Source organism: Corvus kubaryi, unplaced genomic scaffold, assembly GCF_017639235.1.
Source record: "Corvus kubaryi isolate FWS band 111438036 unplaced genomic scaffold, C.kubaryi_AGA036_p1.0 70, whole genome shotgun sequence".
NCBI classification, from domain to species: domain Eukaryota; kingdom Metazoa; phylum Chordata; class Aves; order Passeriformes; family Corvidae; genus Corvus; species Corvus kubaryi.
The window spans coordinates 4064166-4086858 of record NW_024582058.1 but is presented as its reverse complement, the minus strand read 5'-3'; the positions used below and the strand labels follow the sequence as shown (position 1 = coordinate 4086858).

Here is a 22693-nt window from a genome sequence, read left to right as displayed (position 1 = left end):
GCTAAAATTTCTCCTAGACTTTCCAATAAAAAGTAAAAAATGTTAGATGATTAATTAGCTGAGAAAGGCAAAGGGAAAAATAATTCAATAGGAAGAACATGATTTATGAGATTATGGCCAAAATTCTTTACAGATCTCAGCAGTTTGAGTGCCAGAGGAGAGGCTGACTGTGCATGGAGAAGGTATTTAAAAGCTTAATTCTGAAGAGGTTAAATGGAAGGTGGAACTTCCAGGAAGAAATAAATAATCATAAATGAGAAGTGGGATCAAGCGTGGAAGAAAATCAAAGCTTTAAGAGACTGAGGAAGCCAGTAGAAGATTAAAGGGTTTAGGGTTAAAGGGTTTTCAAAGGGAGGATAAGGGAATGTTTCTGAAGGCAAAAAAATACAAACCAGAAACCTGATTTAAAGTGAGAGAAGGGGAACAGAATGGAAGAAATACTGACTTAGAGAGCATGGAAAGTGCAGGAGCCAGAGGACGAATGCCTGGAACCAGGCTTTGGAAAAGAAAGACACATTTGAGCAGGTGCTGCTTGATTTTGTTCAAAAAAACTCTACTGAGAAAAAAAATCTGTAAAAATTGCAGGAATACTCAAAAGGGAAATGAGGAGGTAGTGTAAGGGAAGAGCAGTAGGAGTAATCGTATTTCTGGTAATCCTGACATGCTCAGTGGTGCAGCATTTGTGTATCCTTTATGAAATAATTATCAAGTACTGTTAAGAGTTGGTCTGCTTGAAAATGAGCTAAAAAAAGCCACCCCAAATCCAGAATGTCACAACTCTGGGGTGATCCCATCCTGCAGGAGATGCTAAAGCCAGGAAAGGGCACCAGCTCAGACAACATCCCAACAATCAGCTGCACTGTTCTAATTAACAAAACTACTCACCCAAAGGGTTCCAACAGCTGCTGCATCCCAGGTTTTGATCCATAGGCTAATGTTTTCCTTGACAGACGAATTCTGATTGTACAAGTTTTGACTGGAAGCTGTTGATGATTTCTCTGGAGTTACAATCTGGGGAAAGCTAATCAGAAAAGGTAATAAAATTATTCCCAAAGAGAACAAAATCATGATGATTTCATGTCTGAGTAATGAGGAGACCACCTTAAGCACTTACCAGTGTTGGCACTATCTGTAGATGCAGGATAAAAATGCTAATTAAACAGGAATATAAATTGTAAACTTGAAACACGAATTAATTACAGAAGGTTAAAACCAATGAGAGTAAATTCAAACGCAGCAAGAGCATCACAGACTCGAGGAGAAGCAAGTGATGCAAAACTGCAGTGAATGGTAGATGGAAAGAACTTTGAAGAAAAAAGACCAAGGTAGATGACGACAAGAGAAAAACAAATGAGCTGAGCAACAGTAAAATGAAGCTGAAAATGGAGTTTAATCAGATATTAAAACCAGTAGCATTGACAGTCCAAAGAGTCACATAGGAAACTGGTATTACTCAGAAATAACAGGAGCAAATATGATGGGAGAGATGGTAAAGTCATTCCAGGGGTGCAGAAGCTGTCAAAAAGTGAGGAAATGGAGCCAGATAGAGCAGAGGGGAAAAAGAAAGGAAGTTGCAACTGGTGCAGAAAAGTGACATAAGAGATGTTAAAATAAGGGAAAAGAGATGCCAAGTTGCACTGGCTTTTGACAGCACTTCATGTTCCAACACCAACCACCAGCCCCCTCTCCACTGTGTGGCTGGACATTCATGGACAGTAAACAAGCACCAGAATTTACATCAAATCTGAACCTCAGACCATCATTTCTCCCTGCTGCTGTTTCACTTACGAAGTTCCTTGCTGAGAAAGCCAAAGACTGAAGCAACATATTATAAACAAATGAAAAGTCATCACAATCAGTTTAATGAAGTGCACAGAATAGCAATTGATCATGTCAATAAAAATAAAACAATTAATTTTACATCAAGTGTGCTTTATTTCCTCCACAGGTATTCTGTTAAATAAAGCACCATATATATACTGCCAGGCCACAGCTAAAGAGGATTCTTTACAGAATCAAATTTCTTGTGGTTGTTTAGTATACAAGTAAACTTAATTTTGATAATAAGAACCACAGCGATCTGAGGCAATCTGCCTCGATTATAAGGTACAAAACTGGCACAGAGGACACCATATTATACACAGTAAAAATGCCATAAGTTTAAATTACATCATACAGGGCCAGGAGGCCCTGTCTCCCAGACAGCCATATTAAATGAAAGCCACTACAGTGAACTCTTAATTACATAAAACATAGCCATTATCTGATTGCCCTTTAAGAAAGTGTACGGTAGATGCAAAATAAAATAAAATTAAAAAAAAAAAAAGTCTTGAGTTCTGCCTGACCAAGAATTAAGCATATAAATCTATCTTGCCATTCAAGCAGAGAGCACTGGACAAACTGAAGCACAAAACAGAAATAAGCAAAACTTATACAAACAGCATTTTTGGGGGGAAGAAGGATTTTAAAAAAAAAAAAAAAAAAAAAAAAAAAAAAAACTTAAAAACAGACATGCTCCATCTAATGTCAAGAAGCAGCTTGGTTTCCTTTCCCGGATATCCGTGTGACCACGTGAATCGTAGACTCAATGGTCCTGCACAGGATGTCTAAAATGTCATGCTGCTGCATGTGACTAAAAAGTCCTCTGGAATGGCCACAACTGATTGATAAATTAGTTTCGGGGTCCTGGGATGGTAAGGCTTGGCCATCGCAACTGCGCAAGTCTGCGAGGTCGGATAAAACCGCTGAAATCGACGTGGAAGGAAACTCCGAGTCCTCCTCGGCTCCCATGGAATCCTTGGAAGTCTGCAGGTCTTTGAACTCCTTGCACTCTTCAAATTTCCCGTTCCCCGGCTGCTCCTCCGTGTGCTGCGAGCGCGCGGCCAACATGATGTCTTCGGAAAACGAAGAGGGCACTTCCATCCTGTACTCCTTGACAGAGCTGCTCTCGGGGGAGGGCGGGTCCTGCTCCGTGCCCGGGTCGATGATGGAGGAGTCCCTGGTCTCGTTGTCCGAGGTGCTGGTGGGGGTCAGCGCCTCGCGGGGCTCGGCTTTGATGTCGCCGATGTCCACGGTGTGCTCCTCGTCGCTGCTCACCCGTCGCCTCTTCACCGGAGTGGCTCCTTCATCGTCTGCAGGGACAGGGCAACTGGCTCAGGGAACAGGCACTGCTCACATTCCCACCCTTCTCCACATTAAACACAGCCCTTCAAGAAATACTTATTTCCTTGCAGAGAATTCATGCCATTCATGAATTTTAGCTCCATAATACAATGATATTTTTGTGTGCTGCTGGGAATTGGAGCCAAGGAATGGCCCACCCTGCAGGGATAAAATATTACATTAATTTGATACAAGTTTGTAAAAGGTTCATTAGAGTAACACCAAACCTTTAGTTTTTCTTTCTTTGGCTTCTTGCTCTTGTAATGAGTTCCTCTGTTGTTGACAAGCTCTACATTTGTTTAAAAGCTCTTGTAAAGTTGGAATCAGGGCCGAGTTGAGCTGTTTGGGAGTGTGCACTGAAAGCAGCAAGGCAAGTGCTCGGAGGTCCTGGAAACAGAGAAACAAACTTCAGCCTTACTTCGAACTGGTGTTTGGTGAACCCTGCACACAGAGATTGTGCAATAAGGAGGTGCTGTTCATATTCTGAGCAGCCCAAAGACCCCCTTCTAGAGTTGCTCACAGCACTGAAATTCCCCCCTCACTACCTGCTGACCTTACACAGCTCTGTCCTGGGGGTGACAATACCGTGCTGAGACACAAAACCTTGCTGGGTTACAACACGCCTGCCATTATAATGCTCCTGCACTTGCATTACTTTGCTCCCCGAAGTCAGGTTAATATTTCCAGCTTCCCATGCCCTGCCCAGGAGCCCAGCTGAGGCACAGAGTGCCTGACACCTGGCATAGGGCACTGAATAGTTTCTGTAGGAAATGAGCTGCCTCCTGAACGCTGCTCGTGTTTGTTAGAAAAGACTCACCCCATTTAACGTAGAGCTTGCTTTGGAAATTTCAACTCTCTGGTTGCTGAAGTCAGATTCTAGGCTTTGATACTGATTTATTAGATTTGTAATTAGAGTGTTGATTAAGTTGGCACAGTTTGCTTCAGAAAATACCTGCCCTTGCACCTGTGGAAACAAAGTATTTTTTTAAAAGCCACAAAAATTTGGGACTGTGAAAGCAGCATCCCAAAATGAAGCAGCATCAGTGCGTGCATTCCTTGGAACAATAATTATTGCTAAAAGACAGTGTACCTTGAGAAGAAAATGGGTCAGAAAGGTGTAGACAATGTTGTTGTTAAGAAAGGTCCTTTCATCCATCAGAATACATTTGATATATTCTGCAAAAACTGGATCTTCACAGAGGAGCTTCACGCAGTTCTTGGACATCGCAGACTGGCAAGGAGAGAGAAGATGGCAGAGTCAGCACTGCATGTGCAGGCCAGGCCCACCAAGAAATAGTTCAGAGCTATCAGGTGTCAGTAAATTGTACAAATCAATTACTGCCAATTCTCGTTTCCCATTTTCCTGTGATGAAGCTCCTTCCCCAGGAAGGCCACCAGTGTGTATGTGAAGGGACAGAGCCCCTGATCTGTGAGCCAGCCACAGGGTCCTCTGCAATGATAGCCAGGTTTTGACATCTCCTAATTTTTCCTTCATCATCCCAGTGTTTGGGCTACATAAAAAGCTGGAATTTCAGAGGCAGGATGAGGTGCTTTCTGCACACCCACCAAGCCACCAGTGTTACTGGGGGGAGTTGCTGTGTTCAGCTTTTGCAGGATGTACAGCGAGCAAATACAATGTACCAGATTTTTGTATTTGAAATAGAAAAGGTTTTCTCAGACAGCAGCAACACAGGCAGAGGTGTTTTATTAAACACCACCCAGCGTTACAATTGTGGGATCTTTGTTCCACATTCAGTGTTTTGCCTGTGCTTCCATAGTGTTGGTTCTGAAGCTCTTACCTGAGTCTGGCAAAGCTCAGTCCAGAGTTTGGGGAAGAGCGCAAGGTGAAGTGGCAAACCTTCATAAGCAACCAGGACACCTGCAATGGCACGAGGGAAGAAGTCAGTCTGGGAGAACTTTGTGGGAGACAGGGAAATTCCTCAGAAAAGCAGTGCCAAGGTGCATTTTATAGGATCACCTTGCAAGCATTGTCCATGATCAGAAAGCTGTAGTGTCTGCCAGGTTTTTACAGTCTGTTGAATAAATACATTGGAAAAGTGTGACAAACAACAAGCAGATGGGTGATGTAGGGGATAAAAGGACATTCTGTCATTGCTCTTTGGACAAGATTACTGGTGTGACACTGAGGTCTGTGCACACTGAGGAACTCACCCTCAGGTTTGTGTGGGAACACAAAAATGTAAATATTGTCAATTAATTGCCATTGCTGAGATGCTGAGGATCCAGGATCTGATCCAAAGCCATTTTAACTGCCAACCACCCAAAAATAGCCTTAGTGAGTCCTGCATTGAACTCTAAATGTACAGCAAGACTGAATTCGTGGTGGTTACCTCAGCTCCCTTGTGGACAGGCCCGAAATGTGCCAGTCACGTGGGCAAGGCTGCACTGTCTTATACACAGGTAACAGTTTTGTGGATAAAAGTAATATCCAAACACAACAAGCTTCACAAGCTCTGCTTTTTCTTAAAAACTCTGAATATAACACTTAGTGCAGAAGTACTCAAGTTATGAGAGAAAAAACATCCTTTGGCTGTTTCACCTTGATACTTACTCATTTTAACTAAAGTTTCAGTAAACTTTTCACAGTTGATTGCAACTCGGCACAGGAGGTGGATGAACTGGTGGTAGGAGAAGAAATAGTCCAGCAGCATCCGGTCGTAAACATCGTCTTTGCCCTGAAGATTTAAGAGAGCCTCATTTAACCTACAAAGCCACAGGACAGCTCCCAGATTCCCTGAGCATCTCCCTTCCTGCCACTTGCCCTGCAATGTTTCATCCTGGACTACAGGCGAACAGTGGGAATCTCCAGGTGCCTCCTCACCCAGCCCTTGGCAAGCACCAGGGTGTGATAGGAGGACAGATGGCAAATGCAATTCTCTGCCAGTAAAATCTTTTACTGGAGAGTTCTGAGCCAACACCGAGAAGGTGCAAAGCTGTGCAAATACCACGGCTTGAAGAAGACAGGAAAAGAATGCAGTAACTTTGTATCACATACAGATACCTAAATATATACACACTACTGCTTTTTAAATCATAACTTGCCAGTTCTGATCTGTAGAAATCAGAATTTTCTCGAGACCGAGCATCAGAGCAGAATTCTCAGGAATGTCTCAAACCCAATGATACGTATATATCAATATTTTAATATTTTGGATGTGTATAAGCTTAAAATGGCATCAGAGAGCCAAGAGAAAACCTCTAAAACTCAAGCAAACAAATGCAACCTTATACAAAGCAACTGAATGAAAAACAAGCATGCAAAACCACAGGGGAATGTGACTGTGGATGTGTTTCTAGAGGTTTAAAAATATTCTGCTTCCCAATGTATCAGGAATTCGATATAAAGGGTGAAATACTGTGTCATGTAATATGACAATTTTTTAAGTCCGAATATTTACATTATGTAGTGTCACTTCTGGATGCATGATGGGGAAACCCACTAGAGACAGTTTCTGGCTCTCTAACATCTTTTCAAACACTCGGATTACACAGTCAATTTGATGGTGCACAAATAGACACAGCATCATTCTGAAAGCTTTAAAAAAGAAGGGTTACTTACCCTACAGTAACCGTGCTTCTTCGAAATGTGTTGCCCACACAGATTCCCATCTACGTGCACATAGGCCCCATGTGCAGGAGATTGGATTCTTTCTGAATAGCTGTGTCCACTGGGGCTGTGCCTGCACCCAGTGTGTCCTTGCGACCACTGTACCTGAGGGCACAAGGGGTATGGCGGCTTCAACCACCACTCAATTCCTTCACCCGTAAGAATCCCCTAGGACAGGACTCGGAATTAGCACAGCAGGAGGAGCACAGAATCTGTGTGGACAAAGCATCTTGAAGAACCACAGTTACCGGACAGCAAGTAACCAGTTCTCCTGCTTCAAATGATTGTCCATACATATTCCTTTTTGGGTGGGATTCACCTGACCTGACTTTAGCTATCTAAAATCTAGTCACTGGTGTTCCCTGCACTCCGTGGAGAGGGAGTCGCCTCATCCACACTCAGGTGCCTGGGACAGGAAGGAGGGGAACTCTTTCTCTCCTTCCCAGGGTAACTATTTATGGCCATGAGCCCCAGGAAGAGCTGGATGCTGACCTTTTAGATAGGCAAAGTGACGTGAGCTGAATCCCACCGTTGCTGCAGCTGTAACAACGGGACGTGGCAAGTCACTATGGAGTAGCCCCACCAAAGCTGGCATCCCATCAGGAAGCCCACAGAAGGGAAAATGGGAAGTGGAAAGACTTAAAAAGCCCTGTATGACATTTCAGGCACTGGATTTTACCCAAACAAACAGGAGATTACGCCTCAGTCCCAGCTGAATGGACTCTAAGGGAACCTGCGGGGTCTACTTGGCTGTCTGGCAATAAACCTTAACATAGTGTGAAACCCATCGGGACAGTCCCTGGGTGGTGCCTCAGTTTCCTTTATAAATGCCACAGACAGACTGGGAAATTACCAAAATGTGTGCTATGGGTTTTTTTCCTACCACAAAAGGCCCAAACCCTTATGGTGTCTGGAATATGAAGCTGTGTATCACCAAGGGCAGGGAAATGGTGCTTCTGGAGTGCACATCTAGAATGGAGTATATGAGGACAACACATCTTGAAGAAGAATTATGCTTTGCTTACAAAGAAAAGGTAAATGCATTGAGCTACTGGATTCTCCGAATACTTTTATAAAAATGGGAAAACAATAGAGAAACAATTCTTTACAGGACCACTTGTTTACATACCTTGCTGGCTTCCACCATGGTGGGCAAGAGGCACATGTTGAGTTCGGGACGTGGAGGACGAATATTGCTTTTCCCCCCTATTAATTTCAAATTTTCACGACATGGAAAATAAGGTCCAAGAGACACTGTAGTGTAAGTTCGGATAAAATAGGGATATATTAAAAAGGTCAATATTTGACATCAGCAAGGAACACGATAGAGTAATAATAGTGTAAGAGAACTTCAAAATACAATCACTGAAATACCTACTTGGGATATTACTGTGGTGGTATGTACAATGATTGTGCTGTAGAAATGGAACCAGAGTATGTAGGAAATCATGAGGACTTAAAAGTACAAGCTCCTTGAGGACATCTACAAACAAAAAGTTGTTTTTGCTATTACAAATTGTTAATTCTTAACAGCAAACAGTTCAACTTAAGGCTCATGCATTTGCAAACTCTCTCTCGTATCCCTTTTGCCGCAGCTCCGCCGTGAGCAACACCTGAGTGACACCCCTGACTCCATCCCGATTCCCTTCACCTCTGCCACTGGGAGAGACCCTGCTCAGTGGTGCAGCACCCAGCAGGGAGGGGCCAGCTTGCAGAATGAGAACCTCAGTAAAATTACCCTCTTAGCTTCTTCTTTAACAGAGCAGGTCTGACGTCTGGAAAATGGCAACCAGCAGCAGTCAGGAGGACAACAAGAAAATACTCAAAATAGGGGGAAATGCATACAAATCACACAAAAAAAGGTACTTTGGGACACAGTGTTAGGCCTTTATCAGCAATCCATTAAATAATATTAAAAAAGCCTAAACTAGAAAAAACCTGGACCTTCCTGAAATAGCTCCACTAATGCAAGAGAGACATTTGTATAAAGTATCTGTGTCCACACTTTAAAAAGCAAACCCATTCCTTTCTACAAGCTATTTAAGCTTTACTTCCACTATTACACTTCACAGTACTGGATCATAAAAATGAACAAGCAAAGCTGTTTCTCAGAGTAACCTGGTCTCCACACTCCCTTCTGAGGGGAGCTTTAGTTCATGTTTGAACTTTAATGAACTTTGGGATTTGACTCTAAACTCTCTGACACCTGAACTGAGGAATAATTCCTCAGTCATGCCCCTTATCAGGGGGCGAGTTGGTCTCACAAAGTGACAGGTGACTTTTTGTGCCCCCAGTCTGCGTGCCTTAACTGAGAACAGGAATATTCAGTGAAACCTGCCAAACCCAGAACTCTTTGGAATAAGAACACCAGTGCTGATGCACTGACAGTATTACACAAACAATCCCGACCTCCAGAGTTCCTAGCAGAGCACGTGCACTTGCATAAGTGGCATTTCCATCTCACAGCAGGTCCCTGTGCAGGACAGGTCCTGCATGGCCAGGACTTACCAATGCAGGCGTTTCTAAGCTCGGGAGGACTGTAGGAATTGAGCAGAGTTAAGAGCTTATGGGCAAATTCAATCCGCTCCTGCCACTGAATGAGAGCTTGCTTCACATCTGCAAATGCAAACATCCCAGGAGGCTGCTTAGCTCATGGCTCAAAAGCTCGTTATATAAAGCACAGAATTTTACTGCTGAGGAATCTCTTTTTCCTCTACCATGATCTTAATCCATCTAAGGATTAAATCTCACTGGTCTACTGCTATTAAATTTATGAAACCTAGTTTCACATTAAGTCAACAAGTAATTTAATAACTAACAATTTAATATCCATTAACAGGCACATATCCTACTGTACAACAAGTTTTTAAACACAACCATTGACCAAGACAAAAAAACCTAGGGTTTGGCTGAGGAAAATTAATGTAGAGACAAAAGGCATAAACCTTTCAAGAGTTATAATCAAACCTTTTCTTTGCAGGTATGGACGTGTGGACTTAAGAACCGAAAGGAAAATGGACAGAAGCTCTACCAGGTCTCCAGTCACATGGCAAGCTGTGGCCTCGTGGTACATCATGTGCAACGTGTTAAAGGACTGGGAAGAAGAAAAAAAAAATGCCAAAACTTTATGTTGCCAAAGGAAGGTACTTGTTAGTATTCTTCTTGTTATCCTGCAGATACATTTACATTTATTTTATGCTCAAACAAGGTATTTTATGCTCAGAGAATAGAAGGTGTTGGATATAATCACAAAGTTCTTAATTTGTTTTCAAGGTAAAAGCTTTGTGTTACCAGCTTGAAACAATTGCCAAGTTTTCACACCTTTATCTACAACCCAATGAACAAAGTGTCATTTGAGAGACAGTGTTTTTATATCCCTGTAATCCCAAACTTTCTGTGCCAGCCGACAAAGCCATATAAGAGGTGCACAAAGACAGACACAGATGTATGAATTTGGGGAAATAAAGGTAGGATTAAGATAGATGCCAGTCATTTTTCAAAATGCTGCTGAAGGACATACGGTTGTACATCAGATGAATTACTTCTCCTTTTATACCTTCTGGGCATCTGTGATTTATAGAAATATAAAGGAAGGAAAAAAGAAGGAAAAGCAACTCATTTCCGAACAGCAAAAATTCTAGCACAGGATGTAAGAAAAGATACTTAATCTGCTGGGGTATTTGAAAGACAGCCTCAGTCCCTAGAATGCAAACCCTTGCCAGGCACTTTTTATACTACAGTGAAGATAAAAGACACACAGCCACCCCTAAGTGGAAAACTTTTCTGGATATGACAACTCCTTAACGCAGTTTTTTGTCACCAGGCAAAACACTGCCAGCCAACAAGTGACAATGTAAGGCCAGCTAACCTCAAGCTGTAAAGTAACACCAGTTTAGTCTAATTTCTAGCAATGTTTTACACAGGATAAATTCATTTTAGATTACACACTTCATATAAACTTAATTATCCATTGCTAGTATGGATGAGGGCTAACTAAGCTAAACAAATTCTTTTTATACATCTCTATGTATGTACCTTAATCTACTTACATCTCATGTGTGGATAACCTCATAGCCCAGTTCCTGACTTTTTACACCCAGTTTATTGGATGGAGGCATTTTCATAAAAAAAGGAACAGATATTCTGGAGTAATTAACTACAATTAATTAATCTATAGGCTTATATTTATAACAAGCTCCTGAAATTCAATTTTCAAATAGCACTGTGCTGTTCCTGTAATTCCAGCTCCTTCTACCACACTTTTTCCCAGAAAATGCAAACCAGTGACATAAAAGGAATTAAGAGAATTTTTATATAAAAACAGGACTGGAATCACCTCGAAGCATCATCCAATCCAGCCACGTGCCTAAAGGCAGACTAAATATCCTTGACAGATGTTTGCTCCAAGACCTCCTGACAACTTCCAGTTGTGCTGGCTGCCCCCACCTGCAGGAACCTATGCCAAAATCCCATTTTCTGTACAGCCACAATTACCTCTGAGATACTTGTCTTGCACCGTGGATTTTCCCAGTTTAATATCTCTCCTGAATACACTGTTCTACATGTGCCAAGGATGAACTGAATCTTGTTTTTATGCTTTCTCCAACACATCCAGAGTTTTATTCTTGTTCGCAAAGAGATCCTTCCCCATGGAGCACTGCCAGTGCTTTTAGTGAACACAGGTTCTCATCCATCACCTCAATAATGGAAGTGCTGAATGGAATCCAGGATATTCCACTCATCAGGACATGTGGATTTGTAGAGTGAAACTGCTGGGGGCAGGGGCTTGACATTCCAACTGTATCCATTTCAGAGGTGCATTATTTAAGTTTTTTTCTTTTCGATTTTGAACTAATTCTGGTCTGGTCTCATGGACCAAATCCCCACTTAAAACTTGAATATATTAAATGGGCTCCAGAAATGCATTTTAGGTGTAGTTCCATCAGAAAGAAATTGAGTTTATGTGTTTTTAGACCACTCCTTGCAAACAAAGGCACAATAGGTAGGAAAGAAAAGGAGAACTACCTCAGGAGGGCCTCAAAGGAGGGTCAGAAATACTAACCACAACTGCAGCTGAGCACCCTTTAAGTTAGTTCTGGTTTTTAACCTGTTGCCTCAACACTGCTTAACTAATAACAATTGTGTGACTGCACTCAGCCATTCATTCCCAATTAACTGTAATAAAGAGAATGACACCAAAAAAGCATAAATTTATTCCTCTCAGCATAATCTGTTGGTGGTTTTCCCTCTGTCCTGAGAAGCAGACAAACAATTTCCTGATCTTTTTAGTACTAAAAAGAAATCTTATTAAAGCTGACAGGAAAAGTACCAGGATGAGATGTTTGCTCTAATTAAATAAAGAAATAATTACCTCAGTCATCAGAATCAATCCTCTATTGAACACAACAAGAAGTCTGTCTTCATCAGATTCTAATAATATTCTGAAGGCACTAGGAAAAAATATCCAAACATTGAGAACACTGAAAGTTGCATCCCAAGCTTAAAATTGTTACACTCATGCTGTTATTTTGGAAAATAATCACAAAAGAACAAAGAAGCCCCAAAAGAACATAATTCCTCTCATCATTAACCCCCTTACTTTTTAATTTCAAAATGCCTCTGCTGTTGACCTCCTTTATGTTATGGAAAGTAATTTATAAATAACCTTTACAGAAATATTTCCTATACAACCCCTGCAAAAATGTGGAAAATAATGTACTTCCACAGACAGAAGTTTATGCTTCTTAAATGATACATTTAAACAGATTCAGTCAAGCATATGTTTGGCCTTTTAAATGTCTGAAAACATTTTAATCAGAGTATTTTATGCTTACAGCAGAACAAAGGATTACGCTAATGAATGTTTTCTCCCAACATAAAGATTATTTGGGACAATGTGGCTCTGCTCTGTGACGGGTGAGTGCATGTAGCCCCTCCAGGTAACACAGTTTGTCCTTTCCACAAGGGTTTCAGTGCACCAACAGTTCCATTTAAAACCCCAGAGCTGACCTACATGCACAGGCAATTTTTAGCTTTGCTAGAATGCCCAAGCAGCACTTTCAGCTGTACTTCCTACAACTAGACATGAAAAACTCTTTGAAGACACGATACAATAAACTGTCCCACAGGCACAATTTCTACATCACATTTCTGCTCCCAAGTAACAACTGCCAACAAGAGCAGCTGGAACTACAGCTCTGCTCATGGGGGGAGGCTGAGGATGGAATTCCAGCTGAGATGCTGGATAAGCACAGGGTTGTACCTTATGAGAGTCGTCCAACAAGACCGTCCGTCCAAGCAGCGCAGGTAACAGCTTATGGTGGTTTTCTTAAATTGCTTTATGTCCTCTATCTCTTCCTCTCTCATGTCTGGCCTCTGAGCTACAAACAGCTGCATGAGGTTAAACAGCTCTTCTACTGCCTAAAACACACAGAAATACTTGGTTAGTCAGCTCTCTCACTGTGTTGTGGTTCAGACTTTATTCCAAAGTTATAAAATTAGATGTTTTGATGCTTCCTAAGAGCACAGCTCACAGCCACATTTATATGTACATCTGTATATGTACAGAGGAATCTGAAATCCCCATCCCTGGGACCAAACATTCAGAAAGCTGCTTGTGCCAAAACCTGCTGCAGTCCCATGCCTGGCAAACACTGAACACAGTGGAGGAACTCGTGTCCCTTGCAAGACAAAGTGAGACTTCTGAGGGGAGATGCCAACAAGAAGAGCAACAGGACTGTCAGAGTGGTAAATTTCCCTGTGAGCTGAGCTACGGGAAGTTCAACATGGAGGACTCCACGCATCCTCCTCTCCACAGTGATGGGGAAGCTTTGTATTCTTTCTGTCCTGCACACCCCTGAAGGAGCCCAAAGCAATATTCACTGCATGACCATGCAAACCCAAGCCCTTTGTCTCTTCCAGCCTTTGTAAGCCTGTTGTTTGACCATCACACGTGGCCTACTTTAACTAGCACCTGCTCTTGGCTGCAGGTGTCACTGTTGTAGTGACAGCACAACTCCCAAAGGTACGTGGGCGTTCCCAAGGGGAACACTAGGCTGTCCCTCCACTGGAATGCAGCAGGCTAACTCTTGGCCCTATTCCAGAAACTGAAAGCAAAAAGAAACTGGGGAATTCCTCCAACTTTGCATGCTATAGTGCAACCCCCTTCCTAGAGACCACCATCAAAGGTTATTCCTTGTTTCTTATGACTCCGTTGGAATACTGAACAGTGGAAACACCAGTGTCTGCTCCCAGAAAACAACAACTGCTCTCCAGCTGCTACACTGCAACGAAAACCCAAACCAATCCCCCACAAAGTCCAGCAAATGGATCTAAACACACGAATTACTTCCAGCAGTTAATACTGTTGCCACCGGATATGTTAAGTTACAAGAGACACTGGGTGAGGGGGAACAATGGGCTGGTGCATTTTGGTGTCGGTCACTTACTCCTGGGTACTGACTGGCGTGAGGGGTGAGGTTCTTGAAGGCCCACTGGATGTTCTGGTGAGAAGCCAGCTGCCTGGTGAAGGCAGGGGACTGCTCGCAGCACAGGCGCAGGATGCCGTAGTAGGCGGGCAGCATCCCGCGGTTGAAGAGCACCACATCCTGGTCGTCGTGGTCCGCAAGGATGTAATTGAAGGCAATGTTCTTGGTCACCACGGGGTTCTGCACGATAAGGCGCACGTTCTCGGGACAGTCCACGCACACGTTGTACCAGAAGGACAGCAGGGCCTGCTTGTTGTGGTTGGTGGCGATGGCCGGCTCCGAGAGCTTCGGCTGGAAGAGGTTCCACAAGTCCATGAAGTAGGTGGAGAACATGAGTTTCTCGGTTTTGGAAATCAAACAGTACGTCATGAAACTGAAGTAGGGCACCAGTTTGGTGGTGCCGTGAACAGCAGCGTCAACGTAGAGTTTGGCTCGTGAGAGCAGGCCAAGGAGCACGTTGTAGACCTGGTGCAGAACTACTGTGGTGTCTGGGCTGAGGGGCAGGTCCCGTGTGGGGATGTGCAAAGAGCGGGTCGATCGGAACATCTGACGGAAGGAATTGCTTGGAATAAGCGACACCAAGAGATAGGCTGCAGCTTCAAATAAAAACAGATTTGTTACACCTTTGACAGTGACATACCTGCTTAACAGCCATGTAAACAGCAATTAAATTGCACTGCATGTTCCATTTACAGATTCCAAAGCATTTTACACAACCTGGTATCACTATATTCACACTAGAAGAAAAACCCAAGTGGATAAGAGTAGTACAAAGCTTGTTCAAGTGGTGCTGGGATGTGCTTTCAGGCCTCTTCACCTACAGCCCTGTCTGCTGCCTGGTTCTCCCTGGGCTAGCACAATGCACCCCACCACAGAATGTCATCCCAGATCCCATCACACAATGCATCCCAGAGGTTTTCCATGACTGAACTGTCCACTGCTCAATCAAGAGGTCATTACTTCCTCAGAGATGTTTACAACTGGAGCCTGTTGCAAAGCTGTAGCTCAAGTTTTCACATCTCCCTCAGCCACAAAAATGTGTTAAAGGTCAGTGGCCTGTACCTGTGGAATCTCCTTTGTAAAAAAAATGGACACGGCGAAGGCCGAAAATGTTCTCTAGCAACGTGACAGTGTGATTCCTGGCAGAACAAACCGGAGAGCCAGGATACCCGGGGATCTGGGGGAAAGCACAGCTGGCTTCTCCTTGATCCACAAGCTCAGAGGACTCAGCTGAAGATTACTGTGAAAGAACAACATGTACTACTCCCACCTATTGTACAGCCATGTGATGGACACGATGGAAAACCTCTGGAATTACCTCTTTTCCTTCTTTAGGTTTTCCTGGACCTTGTAGATTTGTCACTTCAGATAAAGAGCCTACCAATGTATCATTCAAGGTACCAAATGAACCCACAGTGTTCATCAAAACTGCTAACACCTCTCGATGAGGCACCACAGTTATCCTAAGATTTTAAACCCCAGCAATTCTAAAACCACTGGAAAAGGAGGAAAAGACAAACACAGGAGCATGCAACTCACTGCAACAGGTGACAAATTCCCTTCAATTAAACTTCACTTACAAGTTCTCACTCGAGGGTAGTTGTGTGCCAGGAGGAAACGTTCAACCCAGTTTTCCATGTTCTGCAGGACCCAGCTGTGAGCGAGTTTGTTCCGAGGTGTTTGCACAGCCAGCCAATCCAGGCACTGCGATGGGTTGTACTCAATGACCTAAAGGAGAGGGGAAAAATCAAAAGGAATGCATTAATCTTCCTACTATATACTGACTGCATTAAAAAACCCTAAAATCACTTTCAACATTTCTTTTTAAAATCACTTGGGGCTATGAAAGTACCTGTAAGACTGAGCTGCTCTGCACACAAAGAAAACCCTTATTAAATTTCCCTGGTTGGTGCTTCTGAACCTTGTTCACAGTTTTGAAAGTTCAGTCTAAGCCCAGGCAATTACTCTGCTTATTTTTTCTGCATGTTATGAGATATTTAGGAAATATTAAAGTGGAACATCCTTGTCTTTATAAACAAGTATCTTTTAAAAATATCTAACACAAAACCTTAACACTGAATCAGTATTTTTATAAGTTACTTCAAAAGAACATAAATGGTATGCAAAGATTTTCACACAGCTTCATGCTGAGGGTAACTATTACATTTTTTATTGAATATACAATTTCAAGGAATAAATTCATCCAGCACTTTCCAAAAGCAATGAGTGCTGTTATGCAGTCAGCAAACCTTCAGAGAATAGGGAGAAAATTTCCTGTGCTTTTCTGGCTCTCTGTAGTTGGAAATGTGTTGACATGAGGCCAATAAATGTAGTTTGTTCTTTTGTTAGTTTTTTAAAAGCTACTTTCTTTTTACCTCAAGGCCCAGGTGCCCATCCAAGAAAAAAGTCTACCCAATCTAAGTAATCAGCGGTAATAACTGGGTTGCTGAAGCTGTTCCCAGTTCCTCTACTCCACCTGAAGAATACGTGCAGCTGACACGACCATAACTCTTGCTTATAAAATTTTTATCTCAATTTAAAAATAAACACCTTAAGAACATTCTCCTCCCTTTATTTAGAAATGACAAATTGCTCTGTCAGGTTTCCTGGGTAATGACTGGAGGGAATGTCCGAGAAAGAGACAATCATTGCTCAGTGTCTGCAGAGCTCAATCACTCCTTAATGACTTCTAGAAGCTGGAGTGGCTGTAAAAGTCGGTTTTGCACCCCAAGCCTGGACATTCACTGCTGGGTCTCACACCCTTGCCCACACCATTTAGATCCCTGGGCCTGTGTCACCAGCTGGGTGTCACTGTGGACCTTGAGATGTGCTGCTTGAACTCCCTTTACCTGAGGTGCAGCAGCTACAGCTCATCCATCACATCACCTGCAACACTTGTGACCCTACAGCTGCTCCTGACCAGGAGCAAAACCATTTGGAACAGCAATCCATGTCCAATCCCACAGTGTTCCAGTGGGTAAGGAAGGGTTGTGTTTCACCAGAGGTCTCAATGCTGCACAGTAAAAACCTTTTACAAAACTCCAGCCCTGTTTTTTAAGGGGATTTAAAGGGGATGAGCTTGTCCTCAGCAGTCTCCAGGCTGGACATGCTGTTCTCAGCCAGGAATAAAGACAGGAAAATGTACTGGGAACTCAAAGAGCAGGTAAGCAAAGAGAAAGCTTCAATTCCTCATCTATGGCTCAGATCAAGGAATCTGTGCCATCCCTGTGCCAACTTGGTTAAGAAGCCTCTTTCTCACTTTAAAACACAAGCAAGGTTGGCCCTGCACACAGTGATTTTCCACCAGACTCAGTTCAGCACTATTTTAAGGGCTGAAAGTGTTAATGGACATTTTACAGAGAACCAAACATGGCAAATGAATATTCAAGGAATCTGTACATAAAGGCCAAAAAAACCCACAAACGAATGATGGGTCTTGAAACATTTTACAGTCCTTGCAAAAGGATAACTGAGAAAACTATGTAGAATTTGTCTAGAAAAAGCATTCTTCAACCCTTATTATGAATCAATTAATTTCTCATTAAACTAAAATTTGAAGTTCAACTGAAAGAGCCATTAACCCAAATGCTGCTAAAATACATTAAAAGTAACAATAGAACTTCTTAATGTCTATTGGCTGTTGCTGTTTATTCAGAAGAGGAATAGTAATAAAAAAAACATGGACTGACGCAGGAAGGATGACAACAAAATGCAAAACAGACATAAAAGAACCAACAAGAGAAAGACAATTTAGCTTCTGTTTTATTTTACATATTGTACCTCCCATATCCTCTGCAGGATGTAAGAAGCAAAGGGTGGCATTCCTGGAGGTCCACCAGCAAATTCCATGAGCATGGTGAGCAATTTGAAAAAAGGATTGGCTGCCTGTAATGCAGAAAAGGGAAAAAAATATTCACTTTGATCTATTTAATTTCATCCACATTTTTTAAGAGTAATTTTTTAAAAACCCCAATGTCTGTAAGATTTCTATGAACTTCAGACACGAAGATTTATAACACTTTAATCCTTTACTATTTAATCTGTACATAATCCATATATATCTATATTCACACATGGATACAGCAGAATTAAGCCACTGGTTACAGTTACTGCAAAGCAACAGGATCAGTCTAGAAGAAGTTATAGGAAATATAGATATTTTATATATTTCTATAATATTATAGGAAATATATAGGAAATAACAGTAACATTTTAAGTCAGTTCTTATTGTGGAAAAAGGAAAGGAATCAAGCTGTCCACTGCTGAAGCATTCACCAATTTATCCTGGTTTATATTTACAGAAGATTTCACTAGCTCAGATAAGTTATTATTTTCATGTATTTACATAACATGGAATATGGATCCTGGAAAGTTTATCCAAAAGCATCTCATTTTGAGGTTTTACACTGCCAAGACTCACCCAGCTTTTAACAACATTTCAACAAAGTGCTTACAACTATAATTACATATTTTGCATCTGGAATCCATTTGGAACTCTCAGTATTTCTGTTGTTACAAGTGCAGGAATTTACTCTGAATGAGAAATTTGTTTGCCTGCACAGAACTGCAAAATAGTGCCCCGCATCTTGAACAGCCAGATAATAATTACTTATTCTTGTTCCACTTGTTCTTGCACACATATTTTAATGTTACCAATTTTTTAAAAGAAATTCATACTGGTGGAGAATCTAGAACTATTATTTGATTTGAATAAAACTCATTCTAAGTGGCACAGCAAATCTCTGTTTTAGAAAACTTCACAGACAGTGCAGTTAGACTTCATTTAGTGGCACAAGAACTTCCATGCAAGATTTTTGATGAGCAAAGGATTTATTTCTGTGATTTAAACCAGGAAAATATGAATACAGATTATTTACTAGACAGGGAGTGTGTTTACATACCTCAGGAGTCAGCTTTGCTATAGATGTGAACAGCATGGACACAATCTTGAAAAGAAAACAAACAGAACTCATTAGACTTGTGCTTAATCAGTTAAAATAATACCAATTACCCCGTGACAGTTATTAGAGAAGATTTCAATCAATAGCTACAGGTCCCTGATACTCACGTGCTCTGCAAGGCGATTGTTGTACCGGCACAAGCTGAAAATGAGGTTGCAGGTTTGCCTGATGTTGATCCCATCACGGATATGTTGAAATAAAAAAGGGAAACCCTGCAACAAATAAGCAGATGCAGTACACTGCCTACAAGTACATGCACACAGAGGGTTTTTGGAGGCTAAAGCAGTCCTTTTTAACTTGATTACCTTTCCTCCTGTCAGTGCTGCCATGTCGTTTTGTGACAAGGTCAAATGCCTAAAATACAAAAGAAAATGATCATTTTACTTCAGCCATGGTTATGGTCAGGGAGACATTCAAGACTGAGTGTTGGCTCACGTTCTTCAGTTTCACAATATACAAGAGACAATAAAGGTGTTGATGCAAAACTGAACCAAAACCCCAAAATTTTGTACTCAGACCAGATTAAAAAAAAGAATCAGATGTGGGCAATTGAATGTGTTCAAGTCTTTAACCCAAGTCTTACATTTGGTCAACACCCTTTTTCTTTTAAATGGTTAAAAATATAATGGGTTCTTACACAAGCTCATTTATGCTGTTAAAAAAGCCCCCAATAAAACCCTCAGACAAACCCATAAAATCTCGGACTCCTTTCTAAACCATCAATTCTCAATTGTTTTTTGGTTTTTCAGGAGCTCTTGCCTTTCTGAGCGAGACTGTTCCACCAGAAGAGCAATCAGGGCAATCATCTTTTCCAGTGCAGCAGGCCTGTATTTCTCTTCTGCTAAAGAAAGTATATCTTCCTCTTCCTCCTCTTCCTCCCCTTCTTCCTCAGAAAGCACTTCAACCTGGGGCTAGGGAAAAAAAGAGAACTTCAGTGTGGACATTCTGAGCCGTCGTTTCAAACAGCCTTTGCATATATCCTGTCCTTTATTCCAAACAACTTCATCAACTTGCATGAATCAAAGAAGGTAAATAGCTAATCAATTGATTTTCACATTGATATATTAATTTTGCATAAGCTAAATTATATTTACAAATGCAGGAAGTAGGCTGGCTGAAGATATGGTCTATTGAACAAAAAAAGCAGGTCAATTTAAGAACCTAAGTTGTACAATAGGAGTAAGTAACCAATCGTTAACAGCATTACCATTAGTATCAAGTTAGGGGCAGCTTTAATTGCTTTTCCTCAGTACCTATTTCTACACTAAACAAAAAAATTTAATTCAACATATTTTAAAAAGCATTATATTCACTTAAACATTGAAAAAATTGTGTAAGTGAAGCAATTTAAATTTAACAGCTGAAAGATGATTCAAGACACACAGCAGCAGTGATCACAGATGTAGAACAGGAAAGATTAGTTCTCGTTATAGAAAATACTCAGACGTACATTCTCAGGCCCTTTGGTTCCCATGTAGAAATGGACCATTGTGGATATGGCTTGCAGAGAGAGCAGGAACTGGCTCTGAAAAATGCAGGGATGGAATTACTTGAAAATACATTCGTGCACAGACACCACCAAGTCCCCCAAGACAAGGCTATACTCACTTCCTCTTCTCCCATTTTGGCAAATTCGTAAAGAAAGGCAAAGTACTCGGTGAGGTGCTTGCTGTGGGGTTTGACGCCGTGCTCCATGATGGACAGCAGCGTCTTCACGAAGCGCGTGACGCACGAGCGGCTCCCGATGTCCTCCACGGGCCCGTCCATGTCATCCGAACTGCCAGCAACAACAAGAGCCAGGCTGGGTATTTCCCACAGCACACGCAGCATAAAGTCATCCTGAGCCAGTCCAAACAAAGAAATGCACCAAAACTCCTGTCTGCTGCTCTCTCCTGCTCTCAGATCTTTCACCGCTGATCAAAGCCCCTGGATAACAACACAGCTCAACCTGAGGGAGCATCAGGCACTTGAAATGCTGAATGGTTCATCAGATCAGTGCTCTGAATCAAGATTCCCATCAGGAAAAGAATTCTGAGAGAAACAGTACTGGGGATCTTCTACCTAAAATCATCCTCTTGGTTTGCAAGGCAAATTTAATGAGAATGCAAGTATAGCTATTTAGGTTGTGGAACCAAGGCAAGGCACCCTCCTGAACACACAGAGCACCCTGGCAAAGCAGAGAACATTCACCTTCAGCCTCAGACATCTGCTCAAAATCGGATCTTATCACTGAATAAAACAAGTCACAGACTCTTTTCAAGTAAGGCTTCCAGGGCAAATTAAATTCTACTTTTTGCCATGAAAACTGGATCTCCGTGTCCTGAGTTTTGATATGGCAGCACAGTTATTACTAACTCTGCCATTTTCACTCTGGGTAACAAGCTATTATCACAATCACAACTTTAACACAAGAGGTGAAAGCAAAACCACTTTTTTCTCCTTATCTCGTATCAAAAAGAGTTTAAGCATTTCATAATTGGAGATAAAGTGACACTTTTCTTGATAATAAGCAGAGCAAAGTAGAATCCAAGAGGGTTCTTCCTCCTTTTTGAGAAAACCTGTGATTTAGTTACAGGATTAACCTCTCATCTCCAAACTCTTTGACTGGATGTACAAATAAAAACTTCCACCTTTGTGCCTCCAGATCTAATTCACAGTAGGACTCTCAAGTCTAAGGAGTGAGATTTACACTTGCAGTGTCCAAGTGACAGAGAAAATAAAGACCATGCTGAAAACCTACTCTAAGGGAGCAAATGTTTCAAACAATGTCTCTTTGACAGTGCCTCTTGCAACCCTACTGGTATTTTTCAATAAATCAGAGCAGTTTGGGCAGAATAATGAAGAACAATTAGCACTATTTCAGCTTTACATGACTATTTTGAGTAATTAATTAATAAAAGCAGCTACAGCAATGCAGGGAATAAAGAGAAGTTTGCAGGTGGTTTCTTTTACCAGTCTTCCATTCCTGGCTGCAGATAAAGGTGTGCATGCACTGGCCTCAGCCTCTGGATCACATGGATACACAAGCGCTGGAACATCTGCAAACGGAGAAGGGAATGAACTCCACATCTTCAGTCCTTTACAGAAAGGTCAATATGTCATTCCCAAGCAAAGAATATTCTGTCTTCAAGTCCCACTGCCAGCTCTTCACAGCTTCAAAGTTTGAAAGGCAAAGCTGAGATCGTATTTTAACAGAAGAGTCAAACCTGGTTTTTATGAACAGATTTCATGAAGGAACCCTAAACCCAGCTTTTACTATTGGTGTGCACTGAAACATGACTCTCTTTTTTCCTTCTATCTCTATTTTCTGAAACATTTTGATATTTTTGGCAAGATGCTTTTTAATTTTGCTGCTGGCTCACAGGCATTAATGTGAAAATTTGAAGGAAATTCCCTCCAGTAATTTTGATTTTGTAAAGCATTCATGAGGAGCAGACCTTGCCTAAGACCTTGCA

General features: G+C 41.7%; 1 protein-coding gene across 4 annotated transcripts; it reads right to left on the bottom strand.

Annotated features, from left to right (window-relative positions):
- Positions 1-1371: 1371 nt before the first annotated feature.
- Positions 1372-22687, bottom strand: USP34 (ubiquitin specific peptidase 34). 4 transcript variants are annotated; one of them, XM_042049334.1, is made up of 23 exons: positions 22191-22687; positions 20847-21015; positions 20689-20763; positions 19998-20149; positions 19544-19592; positions 19346-19450; positions 19179-19223; positions 18058-18162; positions 15858-16005; positions 14239-14873; positions 13053-13210; positions 12162-12240; positions 9758-9884; positions 9299-9406; positions 8169-8273; positions 7920-8044; positions 6743-6895; positions 5735-5858; positions 4962-5041; positions 4253-4393; positions 3980-4126; positions 3390-3549; positions 1372-3131 (listed from the first exon to the last, which is right to left on the bottom strand). In XM_042049334.1, the coding sequence occupies exons 1-23, from the start codon at positions 22274-22276 to the stop codon at positions 2527-2529; spliced, it is 3681 nt and encodes a 1226-aa protein (XP_041905268.1). In that variant the 5' UTR covers positions 22277-22687; the 3' UTR covers positions 1372-2526. The 4 variants fall into 4 exon arrangements, with proteins under 4 accessions (XP_041905268.1, XP_041905269.1, XP_041905270.1 ...); XM_042049335.1 differs by having other exon boundaries at positions 7920-7996; XM_042049336.1 differs by lacking the exon at positions 6743-6895.
- Positions 22688-22693: the final 6 nt, after the last annotated feature.